Source organism: Crinia signifera, chromosome 1 (genome assembly GCF_055691185.1).
Source record: "Crinia signifera chromosome 1, ASM5569118v1, whole genome shotgun sequence".
In the NCBI taxonomy this organism is placed as follows: Eukaryota; Metazoa; Chordata; class Amphibia; order Anura; family Myobatrachidae; genus Crinia; species Crinia signifera.
The window spans coordinates 170,183,227-170,203,491 of NC_139217.1; the positions used below are offsets into that span (position 1 = coordinate 170,183,227).

The 20,265-nt window shown below is 44.9% G+C and overlaps 1 protein-coding gene across 3 annotated transcripts in view; it reads left to right on the forward strand.

Moving 5' to 3' along the window:
- The window catches only part of HPSE (heparanase), a 54,577-nt gene that overhangs the window by 8,448 nt on the left and 25,864 nt on the right, over positions 1-20,265 (forward strand). For 2 of the 3 annotated variants that reach the window (XM_083176748.1, XM_083176740.1), the window contains 4 exons: positions 7,722-7,876; positions 9,959-10,087; positions 17,866-18,039; positions 19,352-19,523. In XM_083176748.1, the coding sequence (XP_083032874.1) occupies positions 7,722-7,876; positions 9,959-10,087; positions 17,866-18,039; positions 19,352-19,523 (630 nt within the window). The remainder of the gene's footprint in view (positions 1-7,721; positions 7,877-9,958; positions 10,088-17,865; positions 18,040-19,351; positions 19,524-20,265) is intronic. The other variant, XM_083176758.1, reaches the window with a different exon arrangement.

Below are 20,265 nucleotides of genomic sequence, written 5' to 3' on the forward strand. Positions count from 1 at the left end.
CGCATAGATGCATTTCTGGTATTTAAATTAGTATTTGGTATGTCTGGTATCTAAATAATTAGTTTCCAGAGATGCCAGTCATAACGCCTCTTCAACTAGCTCACTTTCATCCATGGCAGCAACATGGTGGTGTGTGGGCTGCGTTCTTCTGCGTAGATATAAAAATATATGGAAGTCTTAAAAATCGATAGTGATACATCATCTTGTTTTGTTACAGCCATCGCTATTTGCCGAGGAGGAATCTTCGGCATCGCTGGAGGTGGCATCACAGCTGCATTCACCGGCCCTCTGCTCCACCCCCACACCAACCGCCACGACCAGCGCTGAACCTCAAACAAGCGCTCAACCTCCAGCAGAAGCAACATCAAGAAGAGGGCGCAAAAGGCCGAGGCAGACTCCAGATGCTGCGGACGTGCCAACCACCAAGATCTTGGAGTCTGCCAACAGATTGATGACCATGGAGGAGGATGATGCGGACCGGGTGGGGAGTGTATTGGCTGACAATTTAAGAAAGTTAGACCCGGCTACAAGGGTGGAGGTAGAGCGCATATTTTATGAAACGCTGTACCGGGCCCGTGTGGGGACTCTGTCCCGGCACACACGGCTCACCGATGAGACCCCTCTGCCTAGGGTTAAATTTCAACCCATCAGCCATGCCCCTATACCCCAACAAGCGGTATTTCACCCGGTGCAATATCCGCAGTACCAACATTTCCAGCCACCAACTGGGCAAAGGCAGCACCAACCGGCAACGTTGGCTAATACACTCCCACCAGGTCCACCTGGTGGCCCCTTCCAGAGTTTAGTGGAAAGTCCATCTCCCTCCCAACCACCGATGGATACAGGGGATTATGGGGTGGGACAAGTTTACCACCAGATGTAAATATTTTATATAGTTGATTTAATTGCATTATTGTTTTAATAATATAGTTTAAATATTTTTATGTTTAAGTATTTCTTTATTATTTATTTCATTGTTATTTATGTTATATTTGTTATAAGTTTATAAGTTAATAATTTATATAAAAATTAAAAATTCTCTAATCTAGTTGGTGTCCGTGTGAAAATATCATTTACCATGCAGGGTGACTATAGGGCACAGATATACATATGGGGTACATGCATGTTGTTTCAATATTTACCTTCATGTATTGCTCCTGGAGACTGTACAAAAGTACCAGGAGAAATTGGCATAGAAATAGGTGTGGTGGAGCAACTACTTGCTAGTACATAAACACCAGTACTGGGTACAGTCTGCACTCCAGGTGTCGTGGCATTGTGCCCTCCAGGAATGCCTGGCACCTGAGTACTACCACTCACTTGCCGTGATTCGGCCTCCACCTCCCCCTCCTTGCTGCAAGAAGACGCAGAGGACAACTGGTGCGGAACTGTGAGTATACAAATTTTATTGACAAAATATTGATTAGTACACACCAAAAAACAATATATTTACAATGACAAAAATGTACATTTTTAAGCAATCATGTCATTCTGCCACTCCACAGCCCCAACACCATTGAAATAATTCAAGTACTCGTCTCTTGACAACTTTGCTTGCGTTGATGCATTTCTGGTGTTTAAATTATTTGCCAAAGCTGTCAGACCAATAGGCTCGTCAACAACTTGGCTGTCGTCCACTGTAGCCCCCAGTTGTTGTGTGTGCACCGCTTTTCTGCGCATGTAGTTGTGCAGCACACAACAGGCCAGCACCACTTTGTCAATCTTATCTAGGCGCAGATTGATGGCACTGTGAAAAATTCTGAATTTATTACTCAGAATCCCAAACGCATTTTCAACCACTCGCCTGGCACGTGACAGGCGATAGTTAAAAATGCGTCGTTCCCTGTTCAGTGCCCTTTGTGGGTAGGGTTTAAGGACATTAGGGTGCAATGCAAAGGCCTCATCCGCCACAAAAACAAAGTTCAAACCGTGCTCATTTTCAGTCCGCTCTGGCAGATTCAGTTCATTTTTTTTCAGTTTGTCATGGAAAAATGTATTCTCCAGGGCTCCTCCATCTGAAACTCTACCATTTTTCCCAATGTCCACAAATACAAACTCGTATCGAGCATTAGCGATGGCCATTAGAACAATGCTGAAGAACCCCTTATAGTTATAATAAAAAGAGCCACTCTTTGCAGGGGGCATGATTCTGACGTGTTTGCCATCGATAGCTCCACCACAATTAGGGAAATTCCAAAGATCACGGAAATCACGTGCAATATTTTGCCACTCCTCCTTGGTCGATGGAAACTGCAATATAAAAGTATATGCGTATTAATAATCTGTTGGGTTGATTTTAGACCCATCAGCCCTCCCCCATTGCAGCCTCAAAGCTATTACCCGCCTTATCAAAATGACCCCCCACCCACTGGTGTAAAAGATTAAATTAACAGGCATTGTAACGATATACATATAGGGTACAGGTATGTGCACAGCTATACATATGGGGGACATGTATGTAATTTCCATATTTACCTTCATGTATTTGTCCTGTAGAACTTGGACGATGGCATCACAGGTGTCTGGTATTATCAACCGCTTGAGATGATATTGCGGTGGTGAATCTCAGGTCGGCAAGGGTCCTGCCTGTTGCCAGGTAACGCAGCGTTGCCACCAGTCTCTGCTCTGCAGAAATAGGCCTCCTGAAATAGGTGTCCTCTCTCTCTATTAAAGGGGTAACCAGTGTCAGCAGCTCCATGAAGGTAGCGTCATCCATACGGAGATAATTCCTGAAATCATCAGGATTGTTCTCCCGTATCTCCTGTAGCAATGGCATGTGGGAGAAGGTGTCTCTCCTCAGAAGCCAGTCTCTGGTCCAGCAGCTCCGATTCTTGGTCCTTTTTCTTTTTTTAATAGCCTGCAATCTAATGGCCATAGCAGCCAAAATGCACGCACGAGCCTTCCTTCTCCTCAAGCTCATAATTAAAAAGGCCCAAATGCACCGATAGACGAACGTACGTACGTATATCCTGTACAGCTAGCAATGGATCTGAATAGTCACGGCTCTATTCACTGTACTACACGAACGATTCTTTGTTCCGTGATCACGCCTCGTTTTGGTATGCTCTTTTAATCCAGCCCATTATGATAATGTTGTGTACATTTTTATCGTGCGAATAGCCAGAACGGGAGAGTGTGTACGGTGGTACAATCTTTTTCTTGCGATTGTTTGGACGGGTGTACATCGGACGTCGCAAGTAAAATTGTACATATGTGTACGTGCAGATCGGTCGTATGTTTCGGACGGCCGAACGTGTATTCGGTCGATCGAACGGTCGCAAGAAAAATGAAATTGTACATATGTGTACCCAGCTTTACTGTCTGTAGTGTGCGTCCAAACACACTGTGAGCAGATCCTAGCTTCTGTATCAATTATGATCAGAAAGTAAGCTAGTCACACAGTGTTGCAATTATATTTAAACACGATGCCCATGAATTGTATGGATGAAAGAAAGGTAGCAACCTGCCGTGTGGCCCAGTAAACTGCCTATAGGTACAACGTCTGGGGTGTCAATTCACATATGCAGTAGTGCAGGTTGGCACGATAATGTCACGGTGTGTATACAGGGCAGTATACTTAGTAGTTTGTCAGACACACCGTGTACATCTCTTTAATTTCAGTATTAACACTTATAGTAATGCTTGGTGTCACAGACCATGATTAGACTTAGGTGTAAGTCTACATCAAGTTGTGCTCCCAGTCTTATAATAGCTGGTGTTATTTATATTCCACTTTCCACGCTTAATAACGCTAGCAGTCTGTGGTATGCACCAGTGTATTTGTTATATAACTGCGCTCCGTATGTTTTTAATAGCGCTATTGATGCTGGGGTATTTTACACAATGTGAATATCAGCAAACATAAACTCCCCATAGTAGAGGAGATTGCTTAATAAACCATTAAAACACACCATATAATTAGACATTTGACTCAAGATTGGGATTAGAACCATTTATTACATACATATTTGTACTGAAATAATATACACTATACTTACCTGCAAGATAAGCGGGATCTAGAAATTAAACTAAACAACCACGGTTAGCAGAGAGTTATTTTAATCTTTCATTACTTATTTTTCTCTATACTTTACATCTTTCTGTTTTTAATATTTTTGCCACTGTACTCCGATACAGGGAAACAGATTATCGGGTCAAGCATAATTAATAAAAATGATAGATTATTGCTGCAACAAATGATGGCCTGTGAGTGACATGGATAAAAATAAAATATAAAAAGTATTTACACTTATTAAAGGTACAGCACAACTTTTAAGGGCCCTACATACGCAGAGATGTGTGCCAGAGATACATAACGGGAGATTCAGCACAAGAGATTTCACTCTTGTGGCTCATTTCAGACAATGAGCCACATACAGAGAGATTTGTGTCAGAGATTCAAATTGGGAGATTCAGCACGGGAGATCTCAAATCTGTCACTACTGTCAATGCCATCAGACTGCACTGTGTACTGTATATACTGTACATACACATACACACATATATATATATATATATACATACATATATATAGATATATATATATATATATATATATGGTATATATTGGTGGAGATATGAAATAGATGTTATATATAATGAAAAGATAGTACGCTGGTGGCATAGTGTTGCTGCACAGGGCTAAATAATTAACCCCTGAGACATATATTCACCCCCCAAACATTGGTGGCACAGTGGAAAAAAAATCTATACTTACCTACTCCGGAGTCCAGCATCACGGCCTCTCTGTCCCGCGGCATCATCAGGAGGGGCGGCGGTCTCCGGCGGTGTGACGTCATCGGCTCGGCGGTGGTCTCCGGCGGTGCCTGATGTCATCGGCAGCGGCGGTGCGTCCTCTCAGGTGCGTCCTCTCAGGTACAGCGGCGGTGTCATGCGGGCGGCGTTCAGCGGGGCTTCAGTCGCTCAGAACAGCCCTGCTCATCTGCCCGTGGCCACACATGCGGGAGATGAGCAGGAGCTTTCTGAATTGTACAACCCGTCCGTTCTGAATCTTGGGCAGATTCAGAACGGCGGGTGCGCGCATGTAAATCGCTGTGTGGGCTATATACACAGCGATTTACATGCATTTTCAGGGATTTTCTGAGTGATTTAGTACAATCGCTCAGAAAATGCCTGAAAATTGTGCTGTGTGTGGGGCCCTTTAGTCACTTTGTTGACACTATGAATGAGGAGTGCGTCATACTAAACTGCTTTTCTTCTATCTGTAAACTTTTGTACACTGTAAAGCTGGGTACACATTAGCCGACTAATGATCTCCACTGAACTGTCTGGAACTCGGTATGCAGTCATTAGATCTATAGTGTCTAGTCCAGTCAAAAGGTCAACATGGTCAAATGGTCGACATTCAGACTGTTGACATGAGTTTAAAAAAAATGAGCCGACAGGTGGAATTTCATACCCTACCATCCACTACGGCGTGGCAGGAAAATATAATAGTGTGCCAAGCGCAGTGAGACACCGTGCCCAAATGGCATGGCATGGTGAGCAGACGTGGTACACTTAGACTGTGTCCATACCGATCTATGTCAACATCAACACAAAAAAAAATGAAAAAACATGTCGACCTTTTGACCCTGTCAACTAGTGGTCGAAGTTTTGACTGCAGACCTAGACATTGTAGATCTAATATACTGTAACCATGGAACTCCTGGACATGAAATAAAAATGATATAATCAACTATATTGTTCAACGATCACATCCAGGAGTATAGCTGTCATTGTTTGATGATCTAGACATGAAGACTGCATGTACAGACGACAGAGGGGATGCGCACAGACAGATAGTGCACACATACTAGCCAATATGCAGAAGCTAATGTAGATTGTAAGCTTGCGAGCAGGGCCCTCATACTTTTGACTGTCTGTAAATACCCAGTTTGCTGTCTCCAATTGCATAACTCCCGATTATCAGGGACTGTCCCGCTGTCCATCCCGCGGTCGGCAGTGTTCCGCGGTGAGGGGGGGCTGTTGGGAGTCCCCCCTGTCGGCTGCTAAGCAGCTGGGAATAAACGCTGTGCGCATGCGCACAGCGTCTATTCCCGCAGCCAGGGGGCTGGGGGCATAGCTAGAGGCTCACAGAGCCTCTGGGTCATGCCCCCATAGCGGCAAAATGGGGGCATGGCCTCGCGGGGGGAGCCGCAAGTATAGGCCACGCCCCAAAATTAGGCCACGTCCCCGAATTTTCCAACACGCCGCAGCTGCGTCCCTCCTCGTACTCCTCCAAAGTTGGGAGGTATGCAATTCAGTGTCGGAACTTACGAGTGGTTGGCCCAGGTGCAAAACTGCATTTTTGGGCCCTCCTATTCCCTTCCAACCCAAGTTCACAATATGCCACACAGCAGTGGGTGTCAGAAGTGGGCCCCTTAGTCTTCAGGGGCCCCGGTGCAATGCACCTGCTGCACCAATGGTAGTTCCGCCTCTGATGCAATTGCATACCTCCTAACATGACCCCTCTCCAGGAGGGACACAATTCTCTGCTCCTAGACTTTCCTCTTAATGTATAATTACCTTCATCTGTGTTGAACAGGTTAATAGATAAGAAAGGTGCTTCAACACAGGTGATGGCAATCATACATTAAGAGAAAAGTGCAGGAGCAGAGCAATGTGTCCCTCCTGGAGAGGGTCTTGTTGGGAGGTATGCAATTGTAAAGCACAAGGGAATATGCTGCGTTGTGCTTGTGTGTTAATAAATAAAATAAAAAAATTGTGTACCCAGCTTTAACCTGTAGAGTAGTTTTTTGTAACTCTGCCTCAATGTGTATATTACCCACTTGAGTAGTCCCCTGGTGACCACCATTGCCGATTGTGTTGCCCGGGAATCCGCATAATGCATTACACACTTAGGCCCTCCCTCTGGACTATTATTGGCTAGGAGTCAGGCTTAACTCTGTAATCCATTATGCTGAATCCCGGGCGCCGGAATCCACACCCCCCAGGGTCGACTGGGTGGGTAAGGGCCAACACTGCTATCCGAGCACTGGCTACAGGGTACATGAGAACAGCAGCTTACTTGGCCGCCTACCAGTGACACACACATAAGTAATGTTGACACAGTGAGGCCGTTGCATCTATTTTTTTCCTCCTCCCGTCACCCATGGCAATTTAACAGTCACCATCCGAGCTGTGTTTTGTTTTTTTTTAAATATGCCATTGAAGCATACTTGCCTACCCTCCTGCATTCTGCAGGAGACTCCCTGAAACAGCAACAATCTCCCTCATTATTCTACCAATCTCCCTCATTTCACCTAACCCACATTACACTGTTACATTTTTGGGGTAAAAAAGGAATTAGAGACAGATATTTACACTGAATCATCAGCGCCATTTCCCAGTAGTTGGATATAAGCCATTTTAAAAGATTCCTTTCAGATGTAGCAGTACACACCCACGATTCTAGGTGCTACGTTCAGAATCTCTTTTCACAATCTCTCCTTATATGGAACTAGACACGCCCTTTGGGTGGAGCCTGACACGCCCCCTCAATGCCGCGCTGTGCAAAATTCTCCTGCTAACTATAATCTCCCTGAAATTAGTTTTCAAAAGTAGGCAAGTATGCATTGAAGGGGTTAAGTCACCAGTAGCTGAGATATAAAAATATTGATGGCAGATACTCATTCTCAGATTGTTATTGTGTTTAACAATCTGGTGATATTATTTCTAGACAAACCAATGGAAAATGTACAATGCGTTTTATCTTCTAGATCTCAGAAACTAATTACTTTAACCAGAGGGCTATCTCCTGCTTATCTGAGATTTGGAGGAACAAAATCCGATTTCCTCCTCTTTGACCCAGCAAAAAATGTTGAAGAAAATCTTTACTGGAACTTGTCAACAAAACAAGGTGACATAGATAATGGTACAATACTTGTTATTTACACGGCATAGGCTAACATTTTGCGGTGTAGGGAAATGTATAGCATACCTCCCAACTGTCACGATTCCGTCGGGACAGTCCCGATTTTCTGGTCCTGTCCCGACGTCCCACCCGCGGCAGGCATTGTCCCGCTGCAGGGGGTGGCAGTTGGGAGACCCCCCAATCTAGTAGAATAGACGCTGTGCGCATGCGCACAGCGTCTATTCTCGTATGAAAATGAGGTCGCGGCTAATTAGCATAAGCCGCGCCCTCATTTGCATACACCCCGCCCCCTTTTCGGGCGCGAGTGTCCCTATTTCATCCGGACACAAGTTGGGAGGTATGTGTATAGTACTGTGTGCTAGAATTGCCTTTTTTTCTGTTTTTGTTAAAACCTTCAGTGGTCTCTTTTAAACTCCATAATCAGTTCAAGAAGGAAGTGTAAATGCTGACCTCTCCGGTGTACAGTGCTGCTTATATACGGTTCTAAGCCTTGACATGTCACAAGCACTTTAGGGGGTGATTCTAGTCTGCTCGCATTTGTGCAAGTTTGGCCCTGTCCCGATGTTTGTGGGAGTGCGCATGCATGAATACGCTGGGTGTTCCCATGGATACGCGTGTGGGCTGATGTGTGTCGGGGGCAGGCGGCTGACCTCACAGGATGTCAGTTGCCTGCCCTGTCTTCGTCTCGGCGCTCGGCGCTCGCTGACTTTTTTTAATTGCGAAGGCAGGAGAAATCATTTGATGGTTGGCGACCATCAAATGGTTTCTCCGGCAGCAGAGACATGCAAGGGGATGTGTGTCTTTGTTACACACCCCCTCGCATGTTAACGCGGGGATTAGGCAGGGCAGCGTCACAGTCGCTCAGTAACCTGCGAGCTTCGCAGCTTACCGAGGTAATCAGAATCACCCCCTTAGTCAGAAATTACATTTCACAACCAGATTTTCCGATTATGTCTACTCTACCTATGCACTGCACATCATGAAACTTACTGCTCATCTCTCATATGTAACAACAAGTGCCCACCTCTCCACACACTCTCCAGCACTGTTCTGAAGCAGTTTTGTACATACCCTCCAACTGTACCTTTTTGGCCGATACAGTACCGTTTTTTTATGGCCTGTACCAGCCAAAAAGGACTTTGGGCCTTATTCTAGTTCACTCTCTGACAAAATCCTTCTTAGATGGACAAAACCATGTGCACTGCAGGGGGGTAGATGTTACTTGTGCAGAGAGAATTAGATTTGGGTGGGGTTTTACTTCAAAGTGAGATCTATATTGCAGTGTAAAAATAAAGAAGCCAGTATTTACCCTGCACAGAAACAAAATAACTCACCCAAATCTAATTCTCTCTGCACATTTTACATCTGCCCCCCTGCAGTGCGCATGGTTTTGTCCATCTAAGAAGGATTTTGTCAGAAAGAGTGAACTAGAATAAGGCCCTTTGTCTCCATCTGCCCATTGTAAGTATAGGGAAGGGGGCGTGACCACGTCATCAACGATTTTCCTTGAACTCCTGGACAAACGATATAAGGCCAAATTCAGATCTGATTGCAAAGCACATTTTTTTTCTCTAATGGACAAAAATATGCTGCACTGCAAATGGAGCAAATGGAACATGTGCAGAGAGAGTTAGATTTGGATGGGGTGTGAAATCTAAGTTGCAGTTTAAAAATAAATCAGCCAGTATTTACCCTGCATAGAAGCAAAATAACTCACCCAAATCTAACTCTCATGTGCACATGTTACATTTTCCCCACCTGCAGTGCAACATGAGAAAAAAGATGTGCTTAGCGATCCAGTCTGAATTAGGCCCATAGTGCATACACACTGAGCGATTTTACAAACAATATTGTCAGTGGCCATATCCAGTAATATGCTGTTGTTGACGATATCCTCAACTGAGCTGTGTGTACAGATGATAGAGGACATCACAAATGAGAGCCCATTGTTAATGATATAGTGCGTACACACTGGCCGATAAACATGAAAACTACGTTATGACTTCTTATTGTGCATATAATTTAAAATGTACTCCAATGTGAATGCACCTTAACAGGAACATTATTTTTTTTACTTCACAGCAAATCTGTGTGAAGATGGCAAACTCTCCCATTCTGAGCAGCAGAAGCTCACGTCTCAATGGCCTGATGTGGAACAGATTATACTCAAGGAGGCATATAAGGAACAGTACAAAAATTCTACAATAACAAGTAAGGCGGGACACTGGGCCTTATTCTAGTTCAATCTTAGAGGCAAATTCCTTCTTAGCTGGACAAAACCATGTGCACTGCAGGTGCAGAATTAGATTTGGGTGGGGTTTTTCTTCAAAGTGAGATCTATAAAGCAGCCAGTATTTACCCTGCACAGAAACAAAATAACTCACCCAAATCTCATTATCTCTGCACCTGTTACATCAGTCCCACCTGCAGTGCACATGGTTTTGTCTAGCTAAGAAGGAATTTGCCTCTAAGAGTAAACTAGAATAAGGCCCATTGTGTGTTATTAAATAAACCCATTATAAATACAATGGAAGTAGTAGCTCATGCTATTGTTAGGGGTTGCATTGCTTTTCAACAGGCTGGTTTAGATATATTCTGGCATTATAATGGGATGTACATAGAAGCATAAGCGTGTATGGGTCATTGGGCCGACCACTAAAGGTCGACAGGTCTTAGGTCAACACCAGAAATAGGTCCACATGGCTGAGTTCGACAGAGTTGGAAGGTCATCACAAGCATTAGGTCAAAGGTCAAAATGAGTTTCTTCTACGATCCCATGGTAGCCTTAACATTGGGATTTCATCCCTCCTCCTTGTTATTAGACAGGTTACTTTTTTCCCAGGGACCTCCCCTTTCTGTATAAATCCCTGCTCCTCCCAGACCCTGGTGTCTTTTTTTCATGTCTCCTTGTGTAGTTAGAGGCAGGAGTGGTTACTTTATTTTGGGCTCACTTCATAGATACAGGGGTCACTTGGGGAAGAGCAACATGGAAGCGTGGCTCTGGGAGTACTGTCCATGAAAAGAGGCACAGGAGCAGGTTGGTAAGTCTCCTTAAAGTAAGGTTTTATTACCTGAACCGCCGCAGAGTTCAGCCAGCGTGGTAACTACTTCCATGGCAGGAGAGACGCGGCGTCCAGGAGCAGCGTGTACGACTACATGGACCAGGATTCAGAGCGCCAGAGGCTAAAGCTTCCGCCGGCGCCAGGAGTTGCAGTGATGCGTTTCCGCCGCGGCAGGACTACAGCATCCAGAATGCATTGCGGTACGCGATTTCCGGCGATAGCACGCTACAGGCGCGCTCTGCACAGTTTAAAAGCCGCTTTTACTACTGGCAGTATGGAGGCAGCTTGGAGAGCAAACGGAGGTGCAGCGTTACTGAGAGTCCGGTGGCAGTTAGCTTAGTTTGAGCTGGTTATAAGGTAGGACGTGTTCCTTTTCTATTCAATGGCTTATATTCTTGAAGGAACACACCTTATGAGGTTTATGTTCATGCAGGTTCTCTGACATAATGGAGCAACAAAAAATGCCTTCCCCCACTAGAGAAGAAAGTGCCCCTGTGAGGAGAGCCCTGTTATTTTTTGTGCTAAGGATAGGTTTTTTGGTTATAGCATAGTGACAGGCTTTCTTTCTCCTTTCGTAAGCATGACAACAGAAGCATGAGTTTGACTGGAGAGAAGTTCTGAAACCATCTCATCTCCTATTTTACAGGTACATGAATCCCATTTGAACATCTGATGCTTTCATTTAAAGAACAGTCTGCATTGTGAATTGTTTTGTTACTTGGAGCCTGCAACTTCCCCCTTCCACTAATTAGCCTGTTGAGGAATTTGTGCAAACACCAGCCCCTCCCCCTGTACCAGCTGACCCAAACTTTCCTTTAATATTGGAAATGTTTGCAAGCCTGCTTTAAAGGCTTTGCCTGCTCTTAGCCTGCATCGTAAGCATGACAACAGAAGCATGAGTTTGACTGGAGTTTGGACTGGATTTGGACTTACACCCGCACATGGCATCATTTTATTTTTCACCAATTACCATCTCTCTCAGCCTCTAAGCCGATGAAAGCTATGTATTTTCTTTGTTTACTGTCTCTTTACAATGATTTGTACCATGTACCTCCGTAACCACTGTTTGCAAAGCCTGTATGCTGTACCATCACTAGTTGCACACCCGTTGAACAACAAGCTGGCAGGGTGTGCCAGCTTTGGAAGAAAAGTGCTGCATCCGGTTGAACTCATGCTTCCGTTGCCATGAAAATAATATTATTACTGCTGCCTTTGAGCAGCATGATCAAGATGGCGCCGCTGATGGCTGCCTAGGAGCTGTGCAGCTCAGCCAAATATGTTCCATGTGTGATAACTGTACTGTCTCTCTGCTTGTATTGTTACCTACCTGGCTGTTTCTGTGACCAGTGGCGCCGCTGATGGCTGCCTAGGCGCTGTTCAGCTTGGTGGGTATGTGCTCCCTATGTGATAACTGTACTTAATGTTACCTTCCTGGCTGTTGCAGCGACCAGTGGCGCCGCTGATGGCTGCCTAGGCGCTGTGCAGCTCGGTGGGTATGTGCTCCCTATGTGATAACTGTACTTAATGTTACCTTCCTGGCTGTTGGCAGCGACCAGTGGCGCCGCTGATGGCTGCCTAGGCGCTGTGCAGCTCGGAGGGTATGTGCTCCCTATGTGATAACTGTACTTAATGTTACCTTCCTGGCTGTTGCAGCGACCAGTGGCGCCGCTGATGGCTGCCTAGGCGCTGTGCAGCTCGGCGGGTATGTGTTCCCCACATGTAATGTCTTAATGTAATGTATGTAATGCCTTCACCCCCCCACCTTCATCCCTGCTTGATGCTGCACTGTAAATCCACAAAAAATTCCTAGTGTGCGCAAGCATACATGGCCAATAAAGTTGATTCTGATTCTTTCTCCATAGTGTGCCGGAGTGTGAGGTACAGACTGGAGCAAGAAAGAAAACAGTTAAGAAGAAGCATAGAGAGATATGCTGCATGAACTGTGACAAGAAGTTTGAATTTGTACAAGGCAAAACACTATGTGAACAGTGTGAAGTGCAACCTAAGCAGGATTTGGGATCAAGTGGTGACAGTCATGCTAAAATGCTTAAAGATTTGATGGACTGGATGAGAGACTCATTTGTTTCAAAAGCAGAATATATGGAACAGCAGGGGTCTAAAAGGTCTAGAGACCAAGCAGGTCTTTCGTATGATGATCCCAATACTTCTGATGATCCAGATGGGGCACATGTCTCCTCTGATGAGCCTGGCGAAATTAAAGAGGACACTAGAGTATTTAATTTTGATACAGTTGAAATTATTCTGAAGAATATATATAAAACCATGAATTATAAAGATCCGGTGGCACCTGTGGAGGGTGCGGATGTATTGTTTGAGGATAGGTCAAAGAAGACCAGATCTTTTCCTGTACACCGTGTAATCAAGGATGTCATTAATAAAGAATGGACAAATGTGGAGAAAAAACAGGGTAAATTGTTCCGAGTGGATCGGATGTATCCCATCAAAGATGATGAGTTTATTAAGTGGTGTGGATTACCAAGAATATATGCAGCTGTGGCAGAAGTTACATCACGCACTACCTTACCGTTGGAGGACGGGGCCTCCTTTAAGGATCCAATGGATCGAAGAATGGAAAATTCATTAAGAAAACTGCACTTCTCCACTGCTGTATCTTTGAAAGCTGGAGTATCTATGGCATCAGTATCAAGGGCCCTTAGAGTATGGTGTACCACTCTTCATAATGACATTGAGGAGAAAATCTCCAGACAATATCTATTGAAGAATTTAGAGGTTATCCAAAAATCGGTGGAGTTCTTATGCGAAGCCTCATTGGATGTGACAACATTTGCAGCCAGGGCTATGTCAGCGGGAGTAGCCACAAGAAGAGCTCTATGGCTAAGGCCCTGGTCCGCTGACTCCAATTCAAAGAACCATTTAGTATCATTGCCTTTTGAAGGAGCATTTTTATTTGGGACCAAATTAGATGCTCTAATTCATAGACTCACAGGAGGTAAATCCTTGAAGTTGCCACAGGATAAGAAGAATCGGTTCCAATATCCCACAAGCTCCAGACAAGCATTCAGAGAAGCTAAATCTTATAGGCTGGGTAGACCATATAATCAGAGAGGGGCATTTGCCTCTTCACGTCAGTCTTTTCGTCATAACTTCCGAAGAAGTGGCAGACAATGACAGTCAGCAGTTTCCCCCTGTAGGAGCCCGGCTGTTACAGTTTGCCAGCATATGGGGGAATTCAGTTCAGGACAATTGGGTTCAGAACATAGTGTCCGAAGGTTATCAACTGGAGTTTGTTCAAACACCTGCCAAGAATTATTTTATGGAGTCGAGAGACCCAAAGTCGATGTTGGAAGACAGAGAATTGAAGAAGATCATAGTCAATCTGTTACTAATAAGGGCAATAGAACCGGTTCCATCAAATCAAAGGATGGAGGGGTTTTATTCCAACCTTTTCCTGGTAAGGAAGAATACAGGGGGCTTCAGAACTATAATAGACCTGAGGCGTCTGAATCAGTACCTAGAGGTAAGAAAGTTCCGCATGGAAACGATGAAGACGATCACAGCAGGAATAAGAAGAGGAGACTTTATGGTGTCTCTAGACTTGAAGGACGCCTATTATCATGTTCCGATCCACCACAGACACAGAAGATTTCTCAGGTTTTCGATAAAAGGAAAACACTACCAATTCACGTGCCTCCCCTTCGGGTTAGCCTCATCCCCGAGAGTGTTCACGAAGGTGCTAATAACGGTGGTGGCGAATCTCAGAAAGAGGGGGATTCTGTTATGGCCCTATTTGGACGATATTCTTATAGCAGCTTCTTCCAAGCAGATTCTGAAGGAACATCTCCAAATAGTTATGGAGAATTTGCAGTCTTACGGATGGCTAGTAAACCAAGAAAAGAGCCAGTTAAAACCAACACAAAGAATAAAATTTCTTGGAGTGATGATAGATTCCGTGAGGTTCAACATTTCTCTGTCAGAGGAAAGATGTGTGAAGATAAGAGACCTAGCCGTCGCTTTGGCAGGAAGAAAAGTTGTGATTCTCAGAGATTGGGTGAGGCTTCTGGGAATGATGTCATCCACGATTGGAATAGTTCCATGGGCTCAATGGAATATGAGAGAATTACAGTGGGCAGTACTTCCATACCTAAAAAGAAGATGGGCAAAGACAGAGAGGGTGTCACTTCCAGACAAAGCAAAGAAATCTCTGTCATGGTGGAGCAAGCCAACCTTAAGAGACAAGGTAACGTCGTTGCAGGTTCCCAAGTTTGTAGTCATTACAACCGACGCAAGTCAGTCGGGTTGGGGAGCCCATTGCGAAGGAGAGACAGTACAGGGTCTATGGACGAAAAGAGAGAGTCTGAATTCGTCCAATTGGCTAGAGGCCGAGGCAGTATGGAGAGCGATCGAATTCTTTTCTCCAAGAGTCAAGAAGTCAGATTTGAGAATCTTCTCGGACAATACTTCAGTCGTGGCATACCTGAATCATCAGGGGGGTACGAAGAGCAAGTCCCTTATGAATGTAATCACAAAGGTACTGTCATGGGCAGAAGAGAATCTGAATTCCCTAACAGCCTTATTCATGCCAGGAAAACAGAATATTCTGGCAGATTTCCTCAGTCGCAAGCAGATCCTCCCAGGCGAATGGGAGTTGAATGGAGAAGTCTTCAGGGAACTGACCAGTCGGTTCGGTGTTCCAGAAGTAGACCTCATGGCAACACACTTGAACAGAAAGGTAGAGAAATTCTTCTCCAGATATTATCTACCCCAGACATCAGCAGCAGATGCCTTGTCAGTCCAGTGGACATTCCAGCTAGGTTATGTGTTCCCACCAGTTCCACTAATTCACAAGGTGTTAAAGAAAATAATGGAGGATCAAGTGGAAGTAATAATAATTCTTCCTTTCTGGCCTCGAAGAGCTTGGTTCGCAACAGTACAGAGATTGGCGATTCTAGGCCCTTGGACTCTCCCAATAAGACCAGATTTATTAAAACAGGATCAAGTATTTCACCCAGATCCAGCTACTCTAGCTTTGACGGCTTGGAGATTGAGAGGAACTCCTTGAAGCAGAAGGGTCTCTCAGACCAAGTAGTTGCGATCCTACTACAAGCAAGAAAGAAGGTTTCTTCAAGTATTTACTATAGGGTATGGCGTGCCTTTATCAACTGGAGAGGAGTAACATTACCAATACAGGAGACATCCACAGCAGAGGTTCTACAGTTTCTTTGTAGAGGATTCTCCGAGGGTCTGACCAACTCTACATTAAAGGTGCAGATTTCAGCCTTGAGCGTTCTGGTGGAGAGGAAGTTAGCAGAAGAACAGCTGATTATAAGATTCTGTAATGCAATCAAGAGAATGAGACTACCAATTAGAGCGCTAGTAGCGTCATGGGATCTGAATTTGGTCTTGACGGCCTTGATGAAAGCCCCATTTGAACCCTTGTCTGAGACTTCATTAAGATATCTAACATGGAAGACAGTATTTTTAGTTGCCATAACATCGGCAAGAAGAGTCAGTGAACTGCAAGCCCTTTGGGCTGAAGAGCCTTATTTAAAGATACTTCCAGGAAGAATTGTTTTAAGAACAAATCCACATTTCGTTCCCAAGGTGATTTCTGAATTTCACCTTAATTAAGAAATCTCTTTACCTTCATTTTATCCTGACCCGCAAGATGAAGAGGAAGAATTGTTACACAAATTAGATGTGGTAAGATGTATTACCATTTACCTACAAAGAATGGAAGAAGTCAGAAAATCAAGAAGCCTATTCGTCATTCCAGAAGGAGCCAGAAGGGGGCTTACACCTACCAAGCAGACCATAGCTAGATGGTTGAGAGAGGTTATCTCATTTGCATACAAATTGGAAGGAAGAGAAGTTCCAGCAATCATTACGGCACACTCCACAAGGGCTACTGCGACGTCCTGGGCTTTGAAGGCGAAGGCATCAGTCAAGGATCTGTGCGATGCTGCCACTTGGTCCTCAGTTCATACCTTTTCAAGGCATTATGAGCTGGATGTATCGAGAATTCAGTTTGGGGGTCAAGTTCTGCAGAGTGTGTTTCAGAATTAAAAATCTATAGAGCATGCAATTGTGTCCCTCCCTTTCTTACTTGGCTTTGGTATTTCCCAATGTTAAGGCTGCCATGGGATCGTAGAAGAAAATATCGGATTATACTCACCGATAATTCCTTTTCTTCTTAGAGACCATGGCAGCCATTATTTGCCCTCCCTTTGTGTTCTTTTTTTCCCAGGAATGGAAGGAGACACTCAAAAAGACACCAGGGTCTGGGAGGAGCAGGGATTTATACAGGAAGGGGAGGTCCCTGGGAAAAAAAGTAACCTGTCTAATTACAAGGAGGAGGGATGAAATCCCAATGTTAAGGCTGCCATGGTCTCTAAGAAGAAAAGGAATTATCGGTGAGTATAATCCGATATTTTTTTATTTTTCTTGTCCCAAATGTCGACATAGTCGTCATGGACATTGTCAAAGTGTACCGCATGGCTTGCTGGGCTCCCTATGCTTCCGGCACAGTGCCTCGTTGCGCTCTGCACACTATTCTATTCTCCCTCCACACCCTAGTGGATGGTAGGGTATGAAATACCGCATGTCGGCTCAACAAATTTGAAAAACTCATGTCGACCTTTTGACTGTCGACCTTACAATTGTAGACCTAATGTTTGTGTCGACCTCCTAACCCTGTCGATCTTAGCCATGTAGACCTATTTCAGGTGTCAACCTAAGCCTGTCATGCGAACCTTAATAGGATAGCTTACACTTGTGTCTTTCTAAAATGAGTAAAAAATGTATGTATATGTATATATATATATATATATATATATATATATATATATATATATATATATATATATATATATATATATATATATATATTAGTGTTACCTGCTATTCTTATATTTTCCCAAATAACAGGAATATGCTTCATTTTTACAGAACACACGATTGACCTGCTCTACAGATTTGCAAACTGCTCAGGCGTGCATCTTATATTTGGACTAAATGCTTTACTAAGGACTGCAAACGATCAATGGAACAGTTCCAATGCCAAATTATTAATCGATTACTGTGACTCAAAGAAGTATAACCTGTCCTGGGAATTGGGCAATGGTAAGCCGTCGAATATAGCACTTCAGCCTTTCTGTGTGGAATTGAATTCATGGCCTGCAGTATCAGCAGTGACACCACCATTACTATATGGGGCTGATTCAGGATCACTAGGAGCTATCCGAATTTGTCCTCAGGCCCGATGGCCAGGTTTGCGCATGTGCATTACTGCACACCCCGACAGCAAACAGCTTAGGCAAGTTACACACTCGTCGGGCTGTTCATTGCAGAGAGGGAGGGATGGGGGCGAAAATGGGGCTTGCCCATGGGCGTCCATATGAAAACGCTGAGCATTCCCATGGTTGCGCCGACAGGCCAATGCTTAGTCGTAGCGCTCGGAAATTAAAGTCGGTTGAGACTGACTTTTATTTGCGAAGATAGGAAAAATCATTCAATGGTCGGCGACCACCAATGATTTCTTCTGCTAGCGGAGGCATGTGAGGCGATGTCTTCTCATACACATCCCCTCGCATGGTACTGAGGGGATTTGGCAGCGGAGGGGCAGAAATTCGGCCAGGCGGGGGGTGGCATCTCAGGTGCTCAGTAAGCATCGATGTTCGCAGCTTATCGAGCCAACCTAAATTATAGCCTATGTCCCCATATACTTCATAGATGAACTCTTTCTGAACTTCTGGGACCATTGAAACTTCTGCTATAGTGGACCAGGGCCCTCATTCTAGTCTGATCGCAGGGTTGTGAATATGCATTGATGACGCAGGAAAATGCCGGGAATTCCCATGTGAACGGGGACGGACTTGCTGTCTTCCGGGGGTGGGCAGCTGACAGCTGCCTGCCCTGTTCTCAGAGTAGGGAGCCACTAATCTAATTCACCAGGGAGTGATTTAGATAAGCGAGCACTTCAGAAATCATTCAATGGCTACCGACCATTGAATGATTTTGGGCCCACATGAAAGGCTGCGAATGGATGTTTATGCAAAACATCCATTCACAGGACTACAGGGACAACCGGGTGTGTGTGCAGGCGGCTTTAATTGGCGAAGAACCGCTGTCAACCAGAATCAGGGCCCAGATGTTTTGTGGTGCGAGTCCAGTGGCCTTGTGGGATTCCAGACAAACTCTGAGGCTTTTTTAAAGGGGCAGTCATTTATAAGGCAAAACCATGCCTTGTAAATGATTGCCCCTTTAAAAAAAAACTCTGAGTTCTAACGACATCCCACTTGGCTACTGGATTGCATTGCATTACCTCTGGACCTTTACATCCTTTTTCCTTTACATCCTCTTTGACTTTCTCCTCCTATATAGTATAAATATTGGCCTCATTTTTATGGGGTATTTTTTTTGTTTTTTTACTCAGAGCCCAACAGTTTCAAGAAGAAGTCTGGACTGTACATTAGTGGTTCTCAGCTTGGCAAGGATTTCACCCATTTGCATAACCTTCTCAGCAAGTATAGAAGCTACAAAAACTCTGGGCTTTTTGGTCCTGACATTGGACAGCCTAAGAAACACTCACAAAAGATGCTAAAGAGGTAAGCCTTGATTTTAGTGACATTTCTTCTGTTACAGAATAAGCTTCTATGTTCCAGAATCAAAGAGAGAAGGTTTTCAGCTATAGTTTAATGTGACCAGTGCTCGTAGATCTTCATAGCATTCCATGGAGCGTTTGTGAGAGATTCTTAGACTACATAGTGACAATCCAGAGTTTAGCTCATATGTATGTTACGGTCTCTTGACGCTCTAAACCAGCTATGTCAAACTTGCATCCACACTGGGGCAGTTTTGGGTCCATAAAAAGTATACAGAGCTGGGTTCATGGACAGGAGGTTTGACAAGGGGAGTGGATTTCAAACATTTTGATATCAGCAGTGGCAGATTTTTACCATGAGAGTGCACAGGGGCGGGCTGGGCCGGGGGGCAGGGTGTCATGTGCCCCCCGGGCCGCTTACCCATTCACTGGCTGCGGGCCGCGCTTGATTACCACCTCCTCCAGCCCTCACAGCCCTGCGCTGGCCGCAACTTCCAGGACAGTGCTGCGGCTACAGGAAAATGGCCGCCGGCCCCCTGCACTGATGTCCTCAGTGCAGGAGACCGGCGGCCATTTTTCTGTAGCCGCGGCCGTGTTCTGGAAGCCGCGGCGAGCGCAGGAGGGCTGCCGTGGTCAGCGCAGGAGGGCAGCTGCGGCCAGCGCAGGAGGGCAGCTGCGGCCAGCGCTGGAGGACGCGTTTCCCCGCCTGCGTGTCTCCGGGGATTTTTCGGCACAAACATTCTCTG